Genomic DNA, 19,641 nt, shown 5'->3' with positions numbered 1-19,641 from the left:
AGAGAGGAAATTGCAGTACCGTTGGCAATGATCTTTTCGTCTTCACTGTCAACGGGGGTGGTACCAGGGGACTGGAGAGTGGCGAATGTTGTGCCCCTGTTCAAAAATGGGAATAGGGATAACCCCGGGAATTACAGGCCAGTTAGTCTTACTTCGGTGGTAGGTAAAGTAATGGAAAGGGTACTGAGGGATAGGATTTATGAGTATCTGGAAAGACACTGCTTGATTAGGGACAGCCAGCACGGACTTGTGAAGGGTAGGTCTTGCCTTACAAGTCTTATTGAATTCTTTGAGGAGGTGACCAAGCATGTGGATGAGGGTAGAGCAGTGGATGTAGTATACATGGATTTTAGTAAGGCATTTGATAAGGTTCCCCATGGTAGGCTTATGTGGAAAGTCAGGAGGCATGGGATAGAGGGAAATTTGGCCAATTGGATAGAAAACTGGCTAACCGGTCGAAGTCAGAGAGTGGTGGTAGATGGCAAATATTCAGCCTGGAGCCCAGTTACAAGTGGAGTTCCGCAGGGATCAGTTCTGGGTCCTCTGCTGTTTGTAATTTTTATTAATGACTTGGATGAGGGAGTCGAAGGGTGGGTCAGTAAATTTGCAGATGATACGAAGATTGGTGGAGTTGTGGATAGTGAGGAGGGCTGTTGTCGGCTGCAAAGAGACTTAGATATGATGCAGAGCTGGGCTGAGGAGTGGCAGATGGAGTTCAACCCTGCCAAGTGTGAGGTTGTCCATTTTGGAAAGACAAATAAGAATGCGGAATACAGGGTTAACGGTAGGGATCTTAGTGAGGTGGAGGAACAGAGGGATCTTGGGGTCTATGTTCATAGATCTTTGAAAGTTGCCACTCAGGTGGATAGAGCTTGTAAGAAGGCATATGGTGTATTAGCGTTCATTAGCAGAGGGATTGAATTCAAGAGTCGTGAAGTGATGTTGCAACTGTACAGGACTTTGGTTAGGTCACATTTGGAGTACTGTGTGCAGTTCTGGTCGCCTCACTTTAGGAAAGATGTGGAAGCTTTGGAGAGGGTGCAGAGGAGATTTACCAGGATGTTGCCTGGAATGGAGAATAGGTTGTACGAGGATAGGTAGAGAGTGCTAGGCTTTTATTCGTTGGAACGGCGAAGGATGAGGGGTGACTTGATAGAGGTTTATAAGATGATCAGAGGAATAGATAGAGTAGACAGTCAGAAACTTTTTCCCCGGGTGCAACAGAGTGTTACAAGGGGACATAAATTTAAGGTGAAGGGTGGAAGGTAAAGGGGAGATGTCAGGGGTGGGTTCTTTACCCAGAGAGTGGTGGGGGCATGGAATGCGCTGCCTGTGGGAGTGGTAGAGTCAGAATCTTTGGTGACCTTTAAGCGGCAATTGGATAGGTACATGGATGGGTGCTTAAGCTAGGACAAATGTTCGGCACAACATCGTGGGCCGAAGGGCCTGTTCTGTGCTGTATTGTTCTATGTTCTATGTAAGCCATTTGGTTCAACCTGTCCATGCTACAATTTATGTTCCTCAGATGTGTCCTCCCACCTTACTTTATCTCACCATGTCAACATATCCTAACATTCCTTTCTTCCTCACACATTTAGCCTCCTTTGAAATACAATTGTGCTATTTGTTTCAACTCCTCCACATGTTAGCACATTCCCCATTATTGCCACACTCTGCCTAAGGGCCTTTCTCTTGGATTTCATGCTGCTTCACTAGTAGTTGGCTTATATTTATGGCCATGAGTGGAAATATCCATTTTACATCTACCCTATCAAACCTACTCAGAGCAGAGATTTCCCACAGCTCATCTCTCAGCCTTTTTCCAAGAGAAAAGTGGGATGAGATATGTTTTCTGTACAATAGCTACTTAGTTGTTTCCAGCAACTCTCGACATGGCGACATCTGTCTGCAATTTCCTTTTGATGTTGCTCAGTGTCTGAACCTCAGCCGTCCCTTCTCCATGAAGCCTCTGGGAAATTTCCTTCCATAAGTAATCTTGCCAGAATAACCAGACATTGTTAAGAGAGAGAGAGACAACATTTGTCTGTTCTTGTGAAGAGGGAATAAACAGAGGGAAAATTAAAGAACAGGAGCAGGAGCAGTCTTTCAGCTCTTCAAGCGTCTTCCACTGTTTAATATGATCATGGCTGATCATCCAATTCAGTCCCCTGTTCCTGCATTCTCTCCATACTCTTTTGATTCCTTTAGCCCTAAGAATTATAACTAACTCCTTGAAAACATTCACTGTTCAGGCCTCAACTAATTCCAGGTAGCAGAGAATACCACAGGCTCACCACTCTCTGGGTGAGGAAATTTTTCCTTCTTTCAGTCCTGTATGGCCTGCTCGTTATCCTTAGCTCTTGGTTCTTAAGTTCATAAGTTCATAAGATGTAGGAGTAGAATTAGGCCATTCAGCCCATCGCCACCATTCAATCATGGCTGATATGCTCCTCACCCACCTTTTCCTGCTTTCTCTCCAAATCCCTTCAACTCATTACCAATTTAAAACCTGTCTAAGTCCTCCTTAAATTTACTCACTGGTTATTGGGAGCATCTTTGTTGTGTCAACCCTGTCTAGTCCTATTAGATTTGATATGTTTCTATGAGCTCCCCCTCAATCTTCCAACACCCATCAATACAGCCCTAACTGATGCAGTTTCTCTTCATACTGCAATCCTGCCATTTGAGGAATCAGTCTGGCAAACCTTTGTTACACTTGCTCCACAACCAGAACATCCTTTCTTCTTTTGACCTTTCAGAATATATTAGTGAGGTCATTCAGAGCCACTAGCCTTCCCTGGAACATGCTTCTTGGGTTTCACAATATTGGCTGTATTCTGCCAAAGGTACTGTTTATACACTTCTGTCCATTCTTCTACCTTTGTTTGTTTCTGGAGATGCTCATCTGTTGCTTTTTATAGAAGGAAACTGAATGATGAAACAGTAAATATTCAATTTTTGACACAATTTTGAGAACCTCCGCATGACGTCTGAGGTTTTGAACACACACCAGAGTCCACACTGTCATGGCTCTTTGATAATTAAACAATTGGGAAGTAAGTGAAAGCAAAATACTGCGGTTGCTAGAAATCTGAAATAGAAAATGCTGGACAAATCTAATACACGTGGCAGCATCTGTGGAGAGACAGAAACAGAATTAACGTTTCAAGTCCAATATGATTCTTCATCAGCACTGAAAAGTCTTTTTTCACTCAGAGGGGGGTGGGAGTCTGGAACTCATTGCCTGAAATGTTGGTTGAGTCACAAATGTTTGAAACTATTAAGCAGACCTTAGAAAGTCACTTGTGTTGCCATCGCCCTCAAAGGCTCTGAGCTGGATAATGGGGTTAATGTATTCAGATCTTTGTTGACGGACAGAAACAGGATGTGCAAATGGCTTTACTGTATTCTGTGCTGTAAACAGCAACAAGTTGTTTCTTATTTTTATTTAGCCCAATCCGAGTTGCCTCAGGGCTGAAGAAGGATTTCAGGCCTACTCAGTTTTCTCATACAACTTAGAGTCATAGAGATGTACAGTACAGAAAGAGACCCTTTGGTCCAACTCGTCCATCCCGACCAGATATCCCAACCCAATCTAGTCCCACCTGCCTTCACCCAGTCCATATCCCTCCAAACCCTTCCTGTTCATATACCCATCCAGATGCCTTTTAAATGTTGCAATTGTACCAGCCTCCACCACTTCCTCTGGCAGCTTACTCCATACACATACCATCCTCTGAGTGAAAAAGTTGCCCCTTAGGTCTCTTTTATATCTTTCCCCTATGCCTCTAGTTCTGGACTCCCCGACCCCAGGGAAAAGATTTTGTCTATTTATCCTATCCATACTCCTCATGATTTTATAAACTTCTATAAGGTCACCCCTCAGCCTCTGACACTCCAGGGAAACAGCCCCAGCCTATTCAACCTCTCCCTATAGCTCAAATCCTCCAACCCTGGCAACATCCTTGTAAATCTTTTCTGAACCCTTTCAAGTTTCACAACATCTTTCCGATAGGATGGAGACCAGAAATGGACGCAATATTCCAACAGTGGCCTAACCAATGTCCTGTACAGCTGCAACATGACATCCCAGCTCCTGTACTCAATATTCTGACCAACAAAGGAAAGCATACCAAATGCCTTCTACACTATCCTATCTACCTGCTACTCCACTTTCAAGGAACTATGATCCTGCACTCTAAAGTCTCTTTGTTCAGCAACACTCCCCAAGACCTTACTATTAAGTGTATAAATCCTGCTAAGATTTGCTTTCCTAAAATGCAGTACCTCACGTGAGGAATTTACAAGAGCAAGGGGATGTGATGGATGGCAATTATTGGAAGGGGGAAAAGTCGCAGGTACAGTCACATAGATGTGTTAACTCCAAGAAAGGTAAGAGAGGTAGGCAGTTAGTGCAGGAGTCTTCTGTGGCTTTCCCCATTTCAAACAAGTTGCCAAACTCATCTCATTAACTATCTACCCCGGGACTGTGGCATCCCTAATGTCTGATTCCAAACCCATCTATCCCCAGAGCACCTCGCCACTCAGCCAATATCCCAGAATTCACCAGCACCCTTTCACCCAAGATCTTTGTGAAATCAGACAAGTGCTGTCAATCCCCAACCGCACTGTGCAGTCCCTGGACATGGTAGGCACGGGGTAAAAGTGGCATCCCAACCTGCAGGCAGGGTCCTGAAGCTCCTGCTGGATGGCATGATGCAAAGGCAGGACTTTGCCTTCCCCAGGACTGGGAGTGGAAGCCATGACACCAGACCATGCCAGTCTATGCTGAGGTCGCCACCTAGATTAAAGCAGTCTCAGCTAGCTGGAGGAATGCATGACCCACATGCAGAAAATTGGGGGCCGAGGGCAAAGGTCACTTGACAAGTAATTCCAGGCTAATTTTCTGGTCGAAATAAAAACTGAAATGATGCCAATCTTGATTTAAATAAAAGGTTTTATGAACTATGGAAGGAAGGGGAGACAAATTTGAGAGGGGAAGAAGAGAGAGCAGGTTCCTAAGGAAGAAAGAAGTCAAGTTGAAGACAGGGTGATGATTCTGGGATTCAACACAATGAGAATGGAGAAAGATGGTATCACTAGAGCCCCGAGGGTTGTCAGAAGGTATTGCTGTGGGCTATTGACTCTTGGAGCATCAATAATAGGAAATGAAAACTACTGGAACAAACAAAGAGGTTTAAGGTTACCTTAAGTATGCATTATATTTGAATAGAACAGCATCTCATAAGATTCCTTTAAGAGCACCTTCAAACCCATGATCATTGGCATCTAGAAAGACAAAGGTAGCAGATACCTGGGAATACCACCACTTGCAAGTTCCTCTCCAAGTCACACACCATTCTGACTTGGAAATATATTGACTTTCCTCCATTATTACTGGGCCAAGATCCTGTTACATCCCTTCCCAATGTGGATGTATCCAAACCACATAGACTGTCATAGTTCAGGATGACAGCTCACCACCATCCTCTCAAAGGCAATCAGGGATAAGCAATAAATGCTGGCCCAACCCAGCAACATCTACATTCATGCACAAATAAATCAAAAGTTGTAAGAAAGTGATTTATAATTCTTACCTTGCCGGGTCGTTTGTTAATCTTTCCTTGATCCTTTGGTGTCTTTTTCTGCAAAGCAAAATATAAATTATTTCTTTTATTAATTAGAACTGTTTTGCAATCAATTACAAAAATACTTGTCAATTGGGAAGTGAATGTTCACATAGGGTGTGACAGTAGCACACATAATTAAAGCATTTGTTCAGGTTCACGTGTCAAAGCATACTAGTTGTCCCAGAAAACTGACTACACATAGAAAATGAAAAGAACATCATTACTTTTGCTTCAATCAGTTACATCAATGCACCCCATAAGCCCAATGATGGTAAAGTATGGAAATCATAAGGCGATCATTGGGATTATTTCATTAATACAAAGTGGCAGTGACAATGGAAAGTGACTGATGTCTTTGTAGGAGTTGCGCATCTCAGCAGGGAGCAAGATGGTGAAAATGATCATGATAAAAAGGGGGTAAAGGAATAGCAAAGGATTCCCATTCCAGATTTCATATTTAACTCCTGCCAGAAAGTACACAGGTATTTTGCAACATGCTGCATGCTGCAGAGAGAGTAACACTATGCTTAGTGGCGATACGTTTCTTCGACAAGGGGCCTGTCAATACTTATTGTTGAGGTGGATATCTGAAGGATGGCCACTTAGATGAGGTACAGGAGGGTAACCAACGATTATGGAGCTATAACCCTGTCAAGAATTGACATCAGAGGCCGCTGCCTTTATGCACCCAATCTTGCATTTGTCATTAAATTTAACAAAAAAACATCTGAATCAGGTGAAGGCGTGGTGTGTACTGGGTGGCTAATTCATTACTGCCTGCTCTACAGCCTCATCAGAACTGAAAGCTTCACAAATTACTTTCAGGAATGGAAGGAAGAAAACTGGAATGGGAAAGAGTGGTAAAACATGGGTCAGGATTTTGAAATGGTTTTTAAATCACATTGTGCCACTTTCTGTCTGAGATCTAACATTTCCTCAAGATGTTTGACATGACCCACATCCACAAACTATTCCCTTGACACCCTGTGGTTCAGGAAATAACACAATGTGGATTGAGCGCCTACTCCCTGTTGTCATGACATTGCTGGCACTATCGCAAGGAGTCTGTTTTTCTGAACTAGTGGAATTTTAATGGAAGGCAGTTTCTGATTAGGCTGCATTACTGCCTATCAGAATTACTGCAGTGATCAGAGGTTTAGTGGACCATGGGTAAACCATGTTTGGGAGACAGAGCTCATTGTAGGATAAATACAAAAATGTGTTCTCTACTTCACTTGTCCTAATAAAATTGTGCAGAAGTCTCATCTGTGCTCTTTTCAAAAAGTAAGTGAATGTTAAACAATGTGACTGCAAAGTTGCCAATTTTGAAAACTGGAAAGTTGTTAAGGAAAAGAATCATATTGTGGAATTTAAAATGTCTTCAGATGCAGTAGAGTACATTATCCACATGATTAAGTGGAATAATATTGATCTGATTGTGTGAAATGTTTTCATAGCTTTTACTTACCCCTTGAGGTTCAGCTTAGCCCTCTGTTTGTATGTGATCAAATACTCTAACAGATTCTTCTCATCATGTCATGTTCATAAAACCATCAAAGGGAATGTGCACCTGTTGACTTGTGAAGAGCTTTATAAAGACTTCCAAGTCTAGGTAAATGGGTTGGGAGTGCGTGGGGGTATGTCAGTGAGGAATTGCAGGTTCTTGGGCCTCACACTCACCTTCAGAGCTTGGCTGATGTTTCTTCTCACTCACTGCCTTGTGCTTGAGGAAGTCCTCAACTCCGCCAGTTGAGGACTTTGGCAGGCACTGCCAGGTAGGAGGTAGGACCTCAACATCAGGAAATTCCCTAACTCTGGCCTCAAAGATGAGAATGCGGCTCAAAGTCATTTGTTCTCACCTCTCGATCCTTCTGTGGCTTTGTGCCTTCTGTTTTTGTGAACTCCTTCACTTGGTTATCCACAAACTCACCCACCCTTCAACTCCCTTACAGTGATTTCATTCTTATTCATCAACTCCCTCTGTTTCATTACTCATTTCTCCTGCCCTGTTAACTTCCTTTCAAGATGAGTATCAGTTATTTATTGTCACAGATATAGAGAAAGATATAGTGAAAAGTGTTTTGTTGCCACAGTCTGGTGCCAATTTGAATTATAAAAAGAATAAAAGGAAATTACACAAATGGAGTTCATCTTCTGTACAAGGGTCCTTCAACCACAGCTTTCGAGCTTCTGCAAGGTCTCTACAAGATGTCCTGGACCTCAAGGAGTCCCAACTCTGGGCACAGCAATGCCAACCCTGCCAAGAGTCCATGCTTCATGCACACTGCAACCAGGAGTTCTCACTCTGGGCCCCATCCCTACGGGAGCCAGGGGCCTACCGAGCACCACCACAAACAACAGTCCACCGAGTCCACACTTCTTCTGAGATGCTCCTGTATGTGTGGACCGCTACAGAAATGCAAGGTCTCAATGGGTTTCCTTCCCTCTACGTATTCAACAATATTAAATCCATTGAAGACATTTCATTGACAAAACCAACCCACATTACAGCAGCATGTCTATGATTTCATCGAGTTGATTTTGGCCCTGCTTCAGTGTCGTTGCTGCACACAGAGTTCACCCGTGCAGAAAGCCAGCTCTGCAGCAACAGTGGTTTGGTGACATATTTTTACAAATCAATGCAGTGCATATTAAAAAAAAAACATTCTCTAAATTCCATTAACCTGTACTCAGCGCTAACTTGGCTTCCCAAAGGGTTTTTATCATTAAACAATAATACACTTATAGATACATACTGCACAATGACACACAATCGTTGATTTCATTTATCACAGAATCCCTACAGTGTGGAAGAAGGCCATTTGGCCCTGTGAGTCCATACTGACCCTCCAAAGAACATCCCATCCAGACCTACCCACCTATCCTAACTCTATAACCCTGCATTTCCCATGGCCAATCCACCTAACCTGCATATCTTTGTACTGTGGGAGGAAACTGGAGCATTGGAGGAAACCCACAATTTACATGCAAGACAGATACACCACTGTACTTGTAGTTTGGATAAATTGGAAACATTGCTCAGGTTTGGTCTAACTACTACGTCTTAAAAATCACACTGTTTTCATTGAACAATTGGCAAAATTTTCATCGCCTGGATGAGCAGAAGAATCATGTAGCTTCATTTGTTATAAAAGGAAAGATTTTATGCACTTTCTGGTCATGTGTTTTCTCTGTCTCATTTCATCGTGACAAAATGGCCAACAATGTCCTCAGCCTTCACAAAGTCTCAGAAAGTATAGAAATTAAGTTAGATTAGATTCCGTACAGTGTGGAAACAGGCCCTTCGGTCCAACAAGTCCACACCGACCCTCCGAAGAGTAACCCACCCAGACCCATTTCCCTCTGACTAATGTGCCTAACACAATGGGCAATTTAGCATGGCCAATTCATCTGACCTGCACATCTTTTGATCTGTGGGACGAAACCAGAGCACCTGGAGGAAACCCACATAAACATGGGGAGAATATGCAAACTCCACACAGACAGTTACCCGAAGCTGGAGTTGAACCCGGGTCTCTGGCACTGTGAGGCGGCAGTGCTAACCACTGAGTCACCGTACTGCCCTTTGCTCACTGAGACCATGGGTTCCAGAAGCAGGGACCAGTGGCTAAGGATAGCGGGCCATTTAGGACTGTGACAAGGAGAAAGTTCACCCAGAGAATGGTGAGCCTGTGGAAGTGTACAGAAAGTGGTTGAGGTCAAAGTATTAAACAGTCAAAAAGGAGTTAGGGCTTTGAGAATCTTAGTTCTAAGGACTAAAGGGATCAAAGGGTATGGGGAGAAAGCAGGTACAGGATACTGAGTTGGATGATCAGCCATTATCATATTTAATGGCGGAGCTGACTCAGAGCTGAACACCATACTCTTGCTCGTGTTTTTATGCGATGGTAACGCTGGCTGGGATGTGGGCGTCATGGGAGTAGGTCAACCTCATTATCTCATCTATGTACACACTCTTACTTTGGAAGCAGAAAATGAGCATCAAAAGGCTGGTTGGTAGAAGATGGCATCACTACTAAGTCTAATTCTGTTTTCATCTAGTGCCCAGAGAGGTTTCTAACAAAAGTAACAGAATAGCACAGGAAGCCCAAACTGATTTCTTCCCACCAGTTCATTTGATTGATTATTGTGACATGTATCGAGATAAAGTTACAAGTATTGTTTTGCATGCTATCCAGACAAATCATACCTTACATAAGTACAACAAGAAAATAGAACAGAATGCAGAATATAGTGTTACAGCTACAGTGAAAGTGTAGAGAAAGATCAACTCCAATAAATGAAAGGTTGTTCATACGTCTGATAATAGCAGAGAAGCTATTCTTAAGTCTGTTGGAACGTGTTTTAAACTTTTGTATCTTCTATCTGATGGAAGAGAGTATAGGTTTGGTTTTGTGCATGGGAAAAGTAATTTACTTTTTTGAAGATGTAACCAAAATGATAAACGAGGGCAGAGTGGTAGATGTTGTCTACACAGACTTTAGTAAAGCCTTTGACAAGGTAGGCTGATAAGTAGAGTTAGACCACATGGGACTCAAGGAGAGATTGTCAATTGGATCCAAAACTAGCTTGATGGTATGAGACAGAGGATTGTGGTAGAGGGTTGTTTATTGACCAGCAGTGTTACATAGAGATTGATAATGGTCCAATGTTGTTTGTCATTTATGTAAATAGCTTGGATGAGAATTTTGGAGGTATGGTTTGGAAGTTTGTGAATGACACCAAAATTGCTGATATAGTTGATAGTGAAAAAGGTTATCTAAGATTACAAAAGGATCTTGATCACTTGGCCCAATGGGCTGAGGAGTGGCAGACAGTTTAATTTGGATGAATGCAAAGCAATGTAAACAAGGGCAGGACTTATACAGTTAATGGTAGGGCCCCAGGTAATATTGTCAACCAGAGAAGTTGTATCACAGGTAGAAGGCATTTAGCACACTTGCCTTCATTGCTCAGACCATTGAGTATGGGAGTTGGGACGTCATGTTGAAGTGGCATAGGATGTTGGTAAGGCCACTTTTGGGATACTGTGTACAGGTTTGGTTGCCCTGTTATAGGAAGGACACTATTTAATCAGAAAGGATTCAGAAAAGATTTATCAGGATGTTGCCAGGACAGGAGGTTTTGAGTTATAAGGGGAGGCTGAATAGCTTGGGTCTTTTTTCACTGGAGTGTAGGAGGTTGAGGGTTGACTTTATAGAGGTTTATAAAATCATGTGGGGCAGGGAAAAGGTGAACAGCAAAGGTCTTTTCCTTAGGGTGGGGACATTCAAAACTAGGGGCATATTTTTAAGGTGAGAGGAGCAAGATTTAAAAGGGACGTGAGGGGACGCTTTTTCACACAGAGGGTGGTTCATATGTGGAATGAACTGCCAGAGGAAGTGGTAGATGCAGGTACAGTTATAGCATTCAAAAGGAATAGCAAAGGTTTAGAGGGATTGGGCCAATTGCAAGCGAGTGAGACTAGGCTAGTTTGGGAACTTAGTCGGCATGGACAAGTTAGACTTGAGGGTCTGTTTCTGTATGACTCTATGACTCAATAACAATCTCCAAAACACAGAAGCTGAAGGAATATCAGCCGTTAGAATTATGTGATCCTGTTCTTCAAATTCTTTGAACATTTTCACTTATTAATTAGACAAATATTGGAGGTGGGGATTATGAGCTGTTTGACTGAAGTTGAGAATCATCCAACTGGGTAAAGGAAGAGTTCATTCATTTCCCAATTTGTGGAGAATGGGAGAAGGCAGAAGGCTGCAAGGAAAGATGTGTCAGGTGACCAATGGGGTAATTAGTGACAGTGGGGTAATTGGCAACAGAAAGCCATGAGATTAAACCTCCAGGAATATGTTCAATTAAAGCTGACCACCTGATGTGAAAGGCATTGTTGTTTCTTGTTTGAAGGAGACACTTCCCAACACACCCCTCTCATCTGACTCGAGTTAGGTAACAACATAAGTGCAAAATGAAACAGCAGTCACCCTGATAGTATTGATTGTATCAATGGATTGTCAATTTGGGTGATACTTCCCAGAGACAAACAAAACTCTCTGTCACAATTTAAAATATTTCATCTGAATTCTTTTCATTCTGCCAATTTAGACATTCCAGAAATTTCCATCATGGTTGAAGAATAAATTAATGCCAGAAGTTCAACTATAATCAACACTCCAGTGCGCAGTTTGATTGGAGTGCACCTGACATGGGGGAGGCTGAACAGGCTGGGGCTGTTTTCCCTGGAGCATCAGAGGCTGAGGGGTGACCTTATAGAGGTTTATAAAATTATGAGGGGCATGGATAGGGTAAATAGACAAAGTCTTCTCCCTGGGGTGGGCGAGTCCATGACTCAACTATTCTTATGTGAAGGGAGGGGGATCTTGAGAGTGGGTTTGAAAATTGCCATGTTGAGATTGTACAGGACATTAGTGAGGCCACTTTTAGAGTACTGTGTGCAGTTCTGGTCGCCCTGCTGTAGGAAAGAATGTTATTAAATTGGAGAAAGTTCAGAAGAGATTTACCAGGATCTTGCCAGGATTGGAGGGTTTGAGTTATAAAGAGAGGCTGGGACTTATTTCACTGGAGCTTCGTCGGTTGACGGGTGCCCTTATACAGGTTTACAAAATCATAAAGGGCACAGATAAGAAGAATAGTAAAGGTCTTTCCCCAAGGGTGGTGGAGTTCAAAACTAGGGCACATATTTTTAAGATAAAGTCATAGAGATGTATAGCATGGAAAAAGACCCTTCAGTCCAACCCGTCTATGCTGACCAGATATCCCAAACCAATCTAGTCCCACCTGCCAGTCCCATGCTAATCTAGTCCCATTTGACAGCACTTGGCCCATATCCCTCCAAACCCTTCGTATTCATATACCCATCCAAATGCCTTTTAAATGTTGCAATTGGACTAGCCTCCACCACTTCCTCTGGCAGCTAATTCTATACACACACCACCCTCTGTGTGAAAACGTTGCCCCTAAGGTCCCTTTTATATCTTTCCCCTCTCACCCTAAACCTATGCCGTCTAGTTCTCGGACTCCCCGACCCCAGGGAAAAGACTTTGTTTATTTATCCTATCCATGCCCCTCACGATTTTGTAAACCTCTGTAAGGTCACCCCTCAGTCTCTGGACGCTCTAGGGAAAACAGCCCCAGCCTGTTCAGCCTCTCCCTATAGCTCAAATCCTCCAACCCTGGCAACATCCTTGTAAGTCTTTTCTGAACGCTTTCAAGTTTCACAACATCTTTCCGATAGGAAGGAGACCAGATTTGCACACAATATTCCAACAGTGACCTAACCAATGTCCTGTACAGCCGCAACATGACCTCCCAACTCCTGTACTCAATACTCTGACCAATAAAGGAAAGCATACCAAATGCCTTCTTCAATATCCTATCTACCTGCGACTCCACTTTCAAGGAGCTATGAACCTGCACTCCAAGGCCTCTTTGTTCAGCAACACTCCCTACGACCCTATCATTAAGTGTATAACTCCTGCTAAGATTTGCTTTTCCAAAATGCAGCACCTCACATTTATCTGAATTAAACTCCACCTGCCACTTCTCAGCCCATTGGCCCATCTGAGCAAGATCCCGTTGTAATCTGAGGTAACCTTCTTGATGACAGGAGAAAGATTTAAAAGGGACCTGAGGGGCAATTATTTTACACTGAGGATTTGTGGAATAAACTGCCAGAGGAAGTGATGGATGCAGATACAGTTAGAATGTTTAAAAGACATTTGGATAAATACATGAATAGGAAAGACTTAGAAGGATATGGGCCAAACAGAGACAAGTGGGACTCGTTTAATTAGGGAAACTTGGTCGATGTGGACAAGTTGGACTGAAGGGTCTGTTTCCATGACGTATGACTCCATGACTCTATGGCTATGACTCTATAGCTAAAAGAAATGCGATCTAGGATGATGTCATTATTCAAGGTTAGATTTTAGTTCCCTTCCCAGAGAAAAACTTGGGTGAATAACCTTTTCAGGCAGTACCAAAGTATTTGAGTAAGTGGTTGTTTCAGAATTTGTATATCAGACAGTTTGTGGCAGAGTCTAATTCTTCAAAGAGTAGTTACTTGAGCATGAGTGTAGAAAAACTAGCAAAGCTTGCTGAATTTACCAAAATAAAAAGAGTGTGAAGGGGGATGCCAGAGGACAAATGTAGGTTAAGGTTAGGAATAGTTGGATGTTAGGAAAACACTTAGGGTGCCTGGAGAGTGATCAGGAATGAGAATTATCAGTAAAAGGGAGGATGAGGTGAAACTTCACACTCACCCATACATCTGGAAAAGCCGTGATTTTTTTTGGAGCTTCGTTGGTAATCGTGTGCTGGCCAAAATCAGAAGTTATTCTGCGGGACTGAAGATTCTTGTTATTGTCTATCAGACTGGAGTATCCAGGCATCAGCCTTTCAGAAATGCTGGTTGGTAGGCTGGGCCTTCGAGTGTCCTCCACATTACCATCAATCATACCAGCTAGGAATGTTAGTTTAGGGAGCTGGTCAGGGGTCAATGTTGTCATGGTGACACCCTCATGTGACAAACTTCTTTGCAAGTGATTTGGAGGTCTGGTCGAGAGACTTATTGGATTTGCACTCGATGATTTCAGGTCCAATGATCTGCTAGAGAAAGACTCTGTTGACTTCTTAATGTTGTAGTACAACAAGCTGCTGCTGAGTCGAGACCACCTGCTTTCTGCTCCGAAAGGTGCTTTGTTTTCCAAATCTGCATTGCATTCCAAGTTGGTCATTCCGAGGGGATCTGATTGGGAGATAATGCCATTGTCTGCTGAAGTGTGCCGGGTCCCAGTTCTGGGTTTATCCTCCAGCTGTGTCTTCATCATCTCCATGGGGGTGAGAATTTCCTTTCTCAGAGTCGTTGAGAAATTGATCTGAGGGGCTGGTGAAACAGGTTGTGGGGGCAGGCTTGGCAAGATTTTTCCATCGAGAGCATCTTTTAGCTGCTGTGGTTTCTCGCTGTCTGATGAAGGAGGTAGGGAATTCTTTGGATTGGTTTGATCCTCTTCTATGGGAGGCAGTGTGGAAAAAGAAGAGGAGAGGGAATGTGCCCTCTGATTCCTAGGACTTTTGTTACGGCTCAAGAGCATGGGGGAGTCCAAGTTACGAATGGTGTCTACAAACCCATCTATTTCTGATAGATTATCAGTGTCATCAGTGACATCGGTGGACCATTTCTCTGTTTGATTTGGAATGAAAACATTATTAGGAGACAGGTCATTTTCTAAAATGTGGTTTCTAGAAGTTTGGAGTTGTTCAACATTTTCCTCTTGTCTGGCCTTCATGGGTGTGAATTTGAGAGTCTGTGCTAGAGACTCACCATCAAGTGCTATGGAACTTCCTGCCTGTTTGGAGTTTTCCACAGGATCATTGACAAGGGCTCCTGTAGAACGGAGAACAGGCTTTTCTGTGGTGTCTGTCTTGAAAGAGTCTGCAGTGCATTTTACAGAGTTTTGAAGTGACCCAATTTCAGGACTTGCGGAAGTAAGTTTAATTGGCTGTCGCTCAGGAAGCTGATCCGATTTCAAAGTGGCAGGAGCCCTTTCCTCACTTGTGGGAGCGGGCAGTGTAGTCGAAACCAGACCATTGTGATCAGGGTTCTGTGCGTTGAGAGCACGTCCAGAGGATTCCACAGTCTGTAACACATCGCCTTGGCCAAACGGAGGCTCGTTGCTGGGCTGCTGAGCTGAAACGCTTCCATTTCTCCCTCCGTACCCTGCTGAATTCATGGGGCTTCGGCTGTCAGTATTTACTGTATTGCTGCTTTCTGTTGGATTGCCGGGCAGAGGGAGATCACCACCAGTCACAACACCGTCTCCCTGTGCACTGGATTTCTGAGAATCAGTGTGCTTCGGATTTGTGGTGCTCCTTTGCAAGGAGCTACCTGACGGTCCTGAAGTAGCTCTCTCGGTGGCACGGAACCCCCCGTTTCTCTGGAGTTGCGCTGCACCGTTTGTAATCTGTGAGGAATCAGGGCCCCTCACAATTTTAGAAGGCGCGTGTACGGAGAGGCAGTCAGTAGTTTCAGTTCGTAGTTGGCTCCTGGTGCTTGTTGACTCACTGTTCTCACCTCCCAATTTTTCGGTCTTGTCTCGGCCACTTTCTAAGCCTTGTGCTTGCTGGAGTGTCCTTGGCAAACTTGTCAACCTCGGAAGACTTGTTTTGCTGAAGAAACAAAAAGATGAATATTCGTTTTTAAGATATGTTTTGCTAAAGAGCTTCAGAATACAAACACAATGCCTCAAAAAGACCCTTTTTATTTTAAAAAAAAGCCCTAAACTGAGATGTTGTGAAACTTGAAAGGGTTCAGAAAAGATTTACATGGATATTGCTAGGGTTGGAGGATTTGAGCTACAGGGAGAGGCTGAACAGGCTGTTTTGCCAGGAGTGTAGGAGGCTGAGGGGTGACCTTATAGAGGTTTACAAAATTATGAAGGGCATGGATAGGATAAACAGGCAAAGTCTTTTCCTGGTTGAAAAATGTGTTGCTGGAAAAGCGCAGCAGGTCAGGCAGCATCCAAGGAACAGGAGAATCGACGTTTCGGGCATAAGCCCTTCTTCAGGAATGAGGAAGGTGTGCCAAGCAGGCTAAGATAAAAGGTAGGGAGGAGGGACTTGGGGGAGGGGCGTTGGGAATGCGATAGGTGGAAGGAGGTTAAGGTGAGGGTGATAGGCAGAAGAGGGGGTGGGGCAGAGAGGTCATCTCCTCTGCCCTGAAACTCTTACCTCTTCGCCCCCCACCCCCTCTCTGGCCTATCACCCTCACCTTAACTCCTTCCACCTATCGCATTCCCAACGCCCCTCCCCAAGTCCCTCCTCCCTACCTTTTATCTTAGCCTGCTTGGCACACCCTCCTCATTCCTGAAGAAGGGCTTATGCCCGAAACGTCGATTCTCCTGCTCCTTGGATGCTGCCTGACCTGCTGCGCTTTTCCAGCAACACATTTTTCAGCTCTGATCTCCAGCATCTGCAGTCCTCACTTTCTCAAAGTCTTTTCCTGGGGTTGGGGAGTCCAGAACTAGAGAGCATAGGTTTAGGGTGAGAGGGAAAAGATATAAAAGAGTCCTAAGGGGCAACTTTTTCACACAAGGGTGGTACGTGTATGGAATGAGCTGCCAGAGGAAGTGGTGGAGGCTGGTACAATTGCAACATTTAAGAGGCATTTGGATCGGTATATGAACAGGAAGGGTTTGGAGGGATATGGGCCGGGTGCTGGCAGGTGGGACTAGATTGGGTTGGGATATCTGGTCGGCATGGATGGGTTGGACCGAAGGGTCTGTTTCCTGCTGTACATCTCTATGACTCTATGGGAACTAAAGTGACTGTGTGTGTAAACTGCTGTATGAAATTAAACTCGACAGCTTCACATTCAACAGCCCCTCGGCTATTTTGTGTACAGACCCTCAATCTTTCCTCAGACCCTCCGTCTCTCCTTTGCCTCACGCAGTGACCCTCAGCTCCTGACAGGCGATAACCACTCAAACTAACTGTCACTGACACAAAATAGAACAAAGATCTGTCAGAAAACCAAATAGCTGGAGGAACTCAGCAGGTCTGTGCAGGGAAAGCAGAGGTATCACCTCGAGTCCTGAAGAAGGCTCACTGGACCTCTGCTTAACTCTGCTTTCTCTCCACAGAGCCTGCCAGACCTGCTGAATTTCTCCAGAAGTTTCTGTTTTTGTTTCAAGATTCTCTGGCAGCTGCCCCTGAAGGAAAAACCTGTGAAACACTGCAAACGAAGTCGACTGGTCCAACTTGTTTTGTCTGTGTCAGAGCAGTGCTCCTGTATGACCAGCACATTCTTTTCCAAGTTGGACGCTGGTTTTCTCCATCTGACAGTGCAGCAGGTGTATTTCTCAGTATCTGCAGTTTTTGCTTTTCTTGGCTTGTATGTTGCTGTCAGTTTATTATTATCACAGCACTGACACTTCCTCAGTCCCTAAACCTGAAAATAATCCAGTAATAAATTATCAAAGTGACAGATAACTGCGATGGCCATATCATTAATACAAACCTTTGGCTTGTAACAAAAGCTGACAGAGGCAGAATGTCAAACATTTACAGGAGTAAAAATACTAAATAAAATATTTCCTAAAACTAGGATTATTGTTTCCGGTTGAATCGGGAGTGTGTACGTGTGTTTGGGTGTTTGTCTGTGTGCGTGTTTGTGCCTGTGTGTGGTTTTTTTGTGTGTGTGAGTCTCAGTTGTGTGCGTGTGTTCCTGTCTGTGTTGTGTGTGTGTTTTTGTGGCTATGTTTGTGTATCCGTATTGTGTGTGTGTTTTGTGTCTGTGTTGTGTTTGTGTGTGTCGCTCTGTGTCTGTGTTGTGTGTGTTTTGTATTTGTGTGTCTGTGTTGTTTGTGTGTCTATGTTTGTTTGTGTGTGGGTCTGTTTGTCTGTGTGTGTGTGTGTGAGGGGGTTCTATTTGAGTGTGTGTGTGTGTGTAGCACTCACCTGTCAGTCTGAAGGTTGTAGGGTTTCTGGAGGAAGCGGCTGTAGCCTGGATCCCTCGGGCTGAGACGGGGTTGAAAAGTTGTGATGTGTTCGCTTGGATGTTGCGAGAGTTCTCCTACTCTGAATCCTGGACCGGAATAGTAACTGATTCTGAGAGGTGTGTTCAGAGCAGCCGCCGCATTCCCCTGACATTCCACAGTGTGGGCAAAGGGAACCTGCCCAACAGGTCTACCCTGATCCGATAGGCGTCGCTCAGTCATATTGGCCTGACTTGGTCGCACTCTCACTGGGACAGATGTCTCCTGCTGGTCTAACCCTACTGCATCCTGCTCCCCCTTCCTGCCCACACAGCCTTCCTCTTTGGTCAGTGTGATGATAATGTCGTATTTAGTCTTTGCAGGTTTGGCGGGTGCTGTTTTATCCCGGGCTTGTTTCTTCACCGACAGCAATTCACAGCTACCCCCCGGACTCTGCTCAGGGACTGGCTTGGCAACAGCACCAGGAGGGTTGACCGTGGATTCCTGGGGCTGGGGTTTCACAGGCAGTGGGGGGTTGGGACTGCCAGCCGTCCCTTTGTCTAGGAAGCTATTTAAAATATCCTCGGCCCAGTCAGGGAGTTTCTGTTCTGCAGCAGTCACGATTGCAGGACTGGTTTGTTGTTGGCTATCGGGGATATTGTGACACTGATTGATTTCAGGGCGTGACTTCAGCCTTTCAGTTTCCGAAACTCGATTCTGACACTGCCTAGTCTCCTTGGCGCTCTCTCCACCCTGACTACGTGGATGCCCTCCTGGTCTTTCGCTGACCTCAGATTGTCCCAGTTCCTCCTGGGAAGCTCGGGCCAGCCTTGATGCGATGGCACTGGGCAAGGAGGTTAAGGAGCCCAGGAAGTTGGCACTTCTCTCTTTGAGCTTCTGCCCACCCAAACCACCAAACCCACTCAAAATACTCCCCCCGCCTCGCAGATCCGATTCCGAAAGGCTGAAGTAGTGTTTCTGTACATGACAAAAGAAAAACACACACAAAAGTACTTAATTAGATGTGCATTATAAACAAACACAATTGACTTGAAGGAATTGTCAGTCTCAGTATGGTGTGAATTTTCTGTTGATTTTCACTAGAGCTGTCACATCCAATGACTTAGCATTTTAGGTGTGTCACTCCAGTGTTTATCAGCGTAGATATTAACCGTTTCATTCCCAAATTATATTAAACTCTTTCAGAAATTCGTGTTGACCATAAAATCCCTTTTCTCATGTTTGCATCCTTCACAGCCTCTCTCCTCTCTATTTCTAGATTGTCTCCAGTTTTCTGATCCTCTGGGATCTCCCCCTCCCCCGTGAATTCCCAATGTTCCTCACTTCAGTTTTCCCATCAGCTACCTGGATTCAAAGGAATAGTTTCCCACAACTTTCCCTCCTTTAAGCCAATATGCTTAAATCCACTTCATTGACCAAGTTTCTTGTCATCTCACAGAACCATAGAATACCTAGAGTGGAGGGAAAGGCCATTCAGC

At 44.2% G+C, this 19,641-nt stretch overlaps 1 protein-coding gene across 1 annotated transcript in view; it reads right to left on the bottom strand.

The window, feature by feature from the left end:
- LOC122563379 (beta/gamma crystallin domain-containing protein 2-like) overlaps window positions 1-19,093 on the bottom strand; it is a 61,449-nt gene extending 42,356 nt beyond the window's left edge. Inside the window, exons 1-3 of the mRNA XM_043717120.2 lie at window positions 18,126-19,093; window positions 13,931-15,836; window positions 5,598-5,645 (exon numbers count right to left, since the gene is read on the bottom strand). Of these exons, the coding sequence (XP_043573055.2) occupies window positions 5,598-5,645; window positions 13,931-15,836; window positions 18,126-18,385 (2,214 nt within the window). The 5' untranslated portion in view covers window positions 18,386-19,093. The remainder of the gene's footprint in view (window positions 1-5,597; window positions 5,646-13,930; window positions 15,837-18,125) is intronic.
- Window positions 19,094-19,641: the final 548 nt, after the last annotated feature.

The sequence above is a fragment of the Chiloscyllium plagiosum genome, unplaced genomic scaffold, assembly GCF_037043375.1.
Source record: "Chiloscyllium plagiosum isolate Xiang-an unplaced genomic scaffold, Cpla_swu_hap1 HiC_scaffold_30, whole genome shotgun sequence".
Lineage (NCBI taxonomy): Eukaryota > Metazoa > Chordata > Chondrichthyes > Orectolobiformes > Hemiscylliidae > Chiloscyllium > Chiloscyllium plagiosum.
This window is presented reverse-complemented; position numbering and strand designations above follow the sequence as displayed.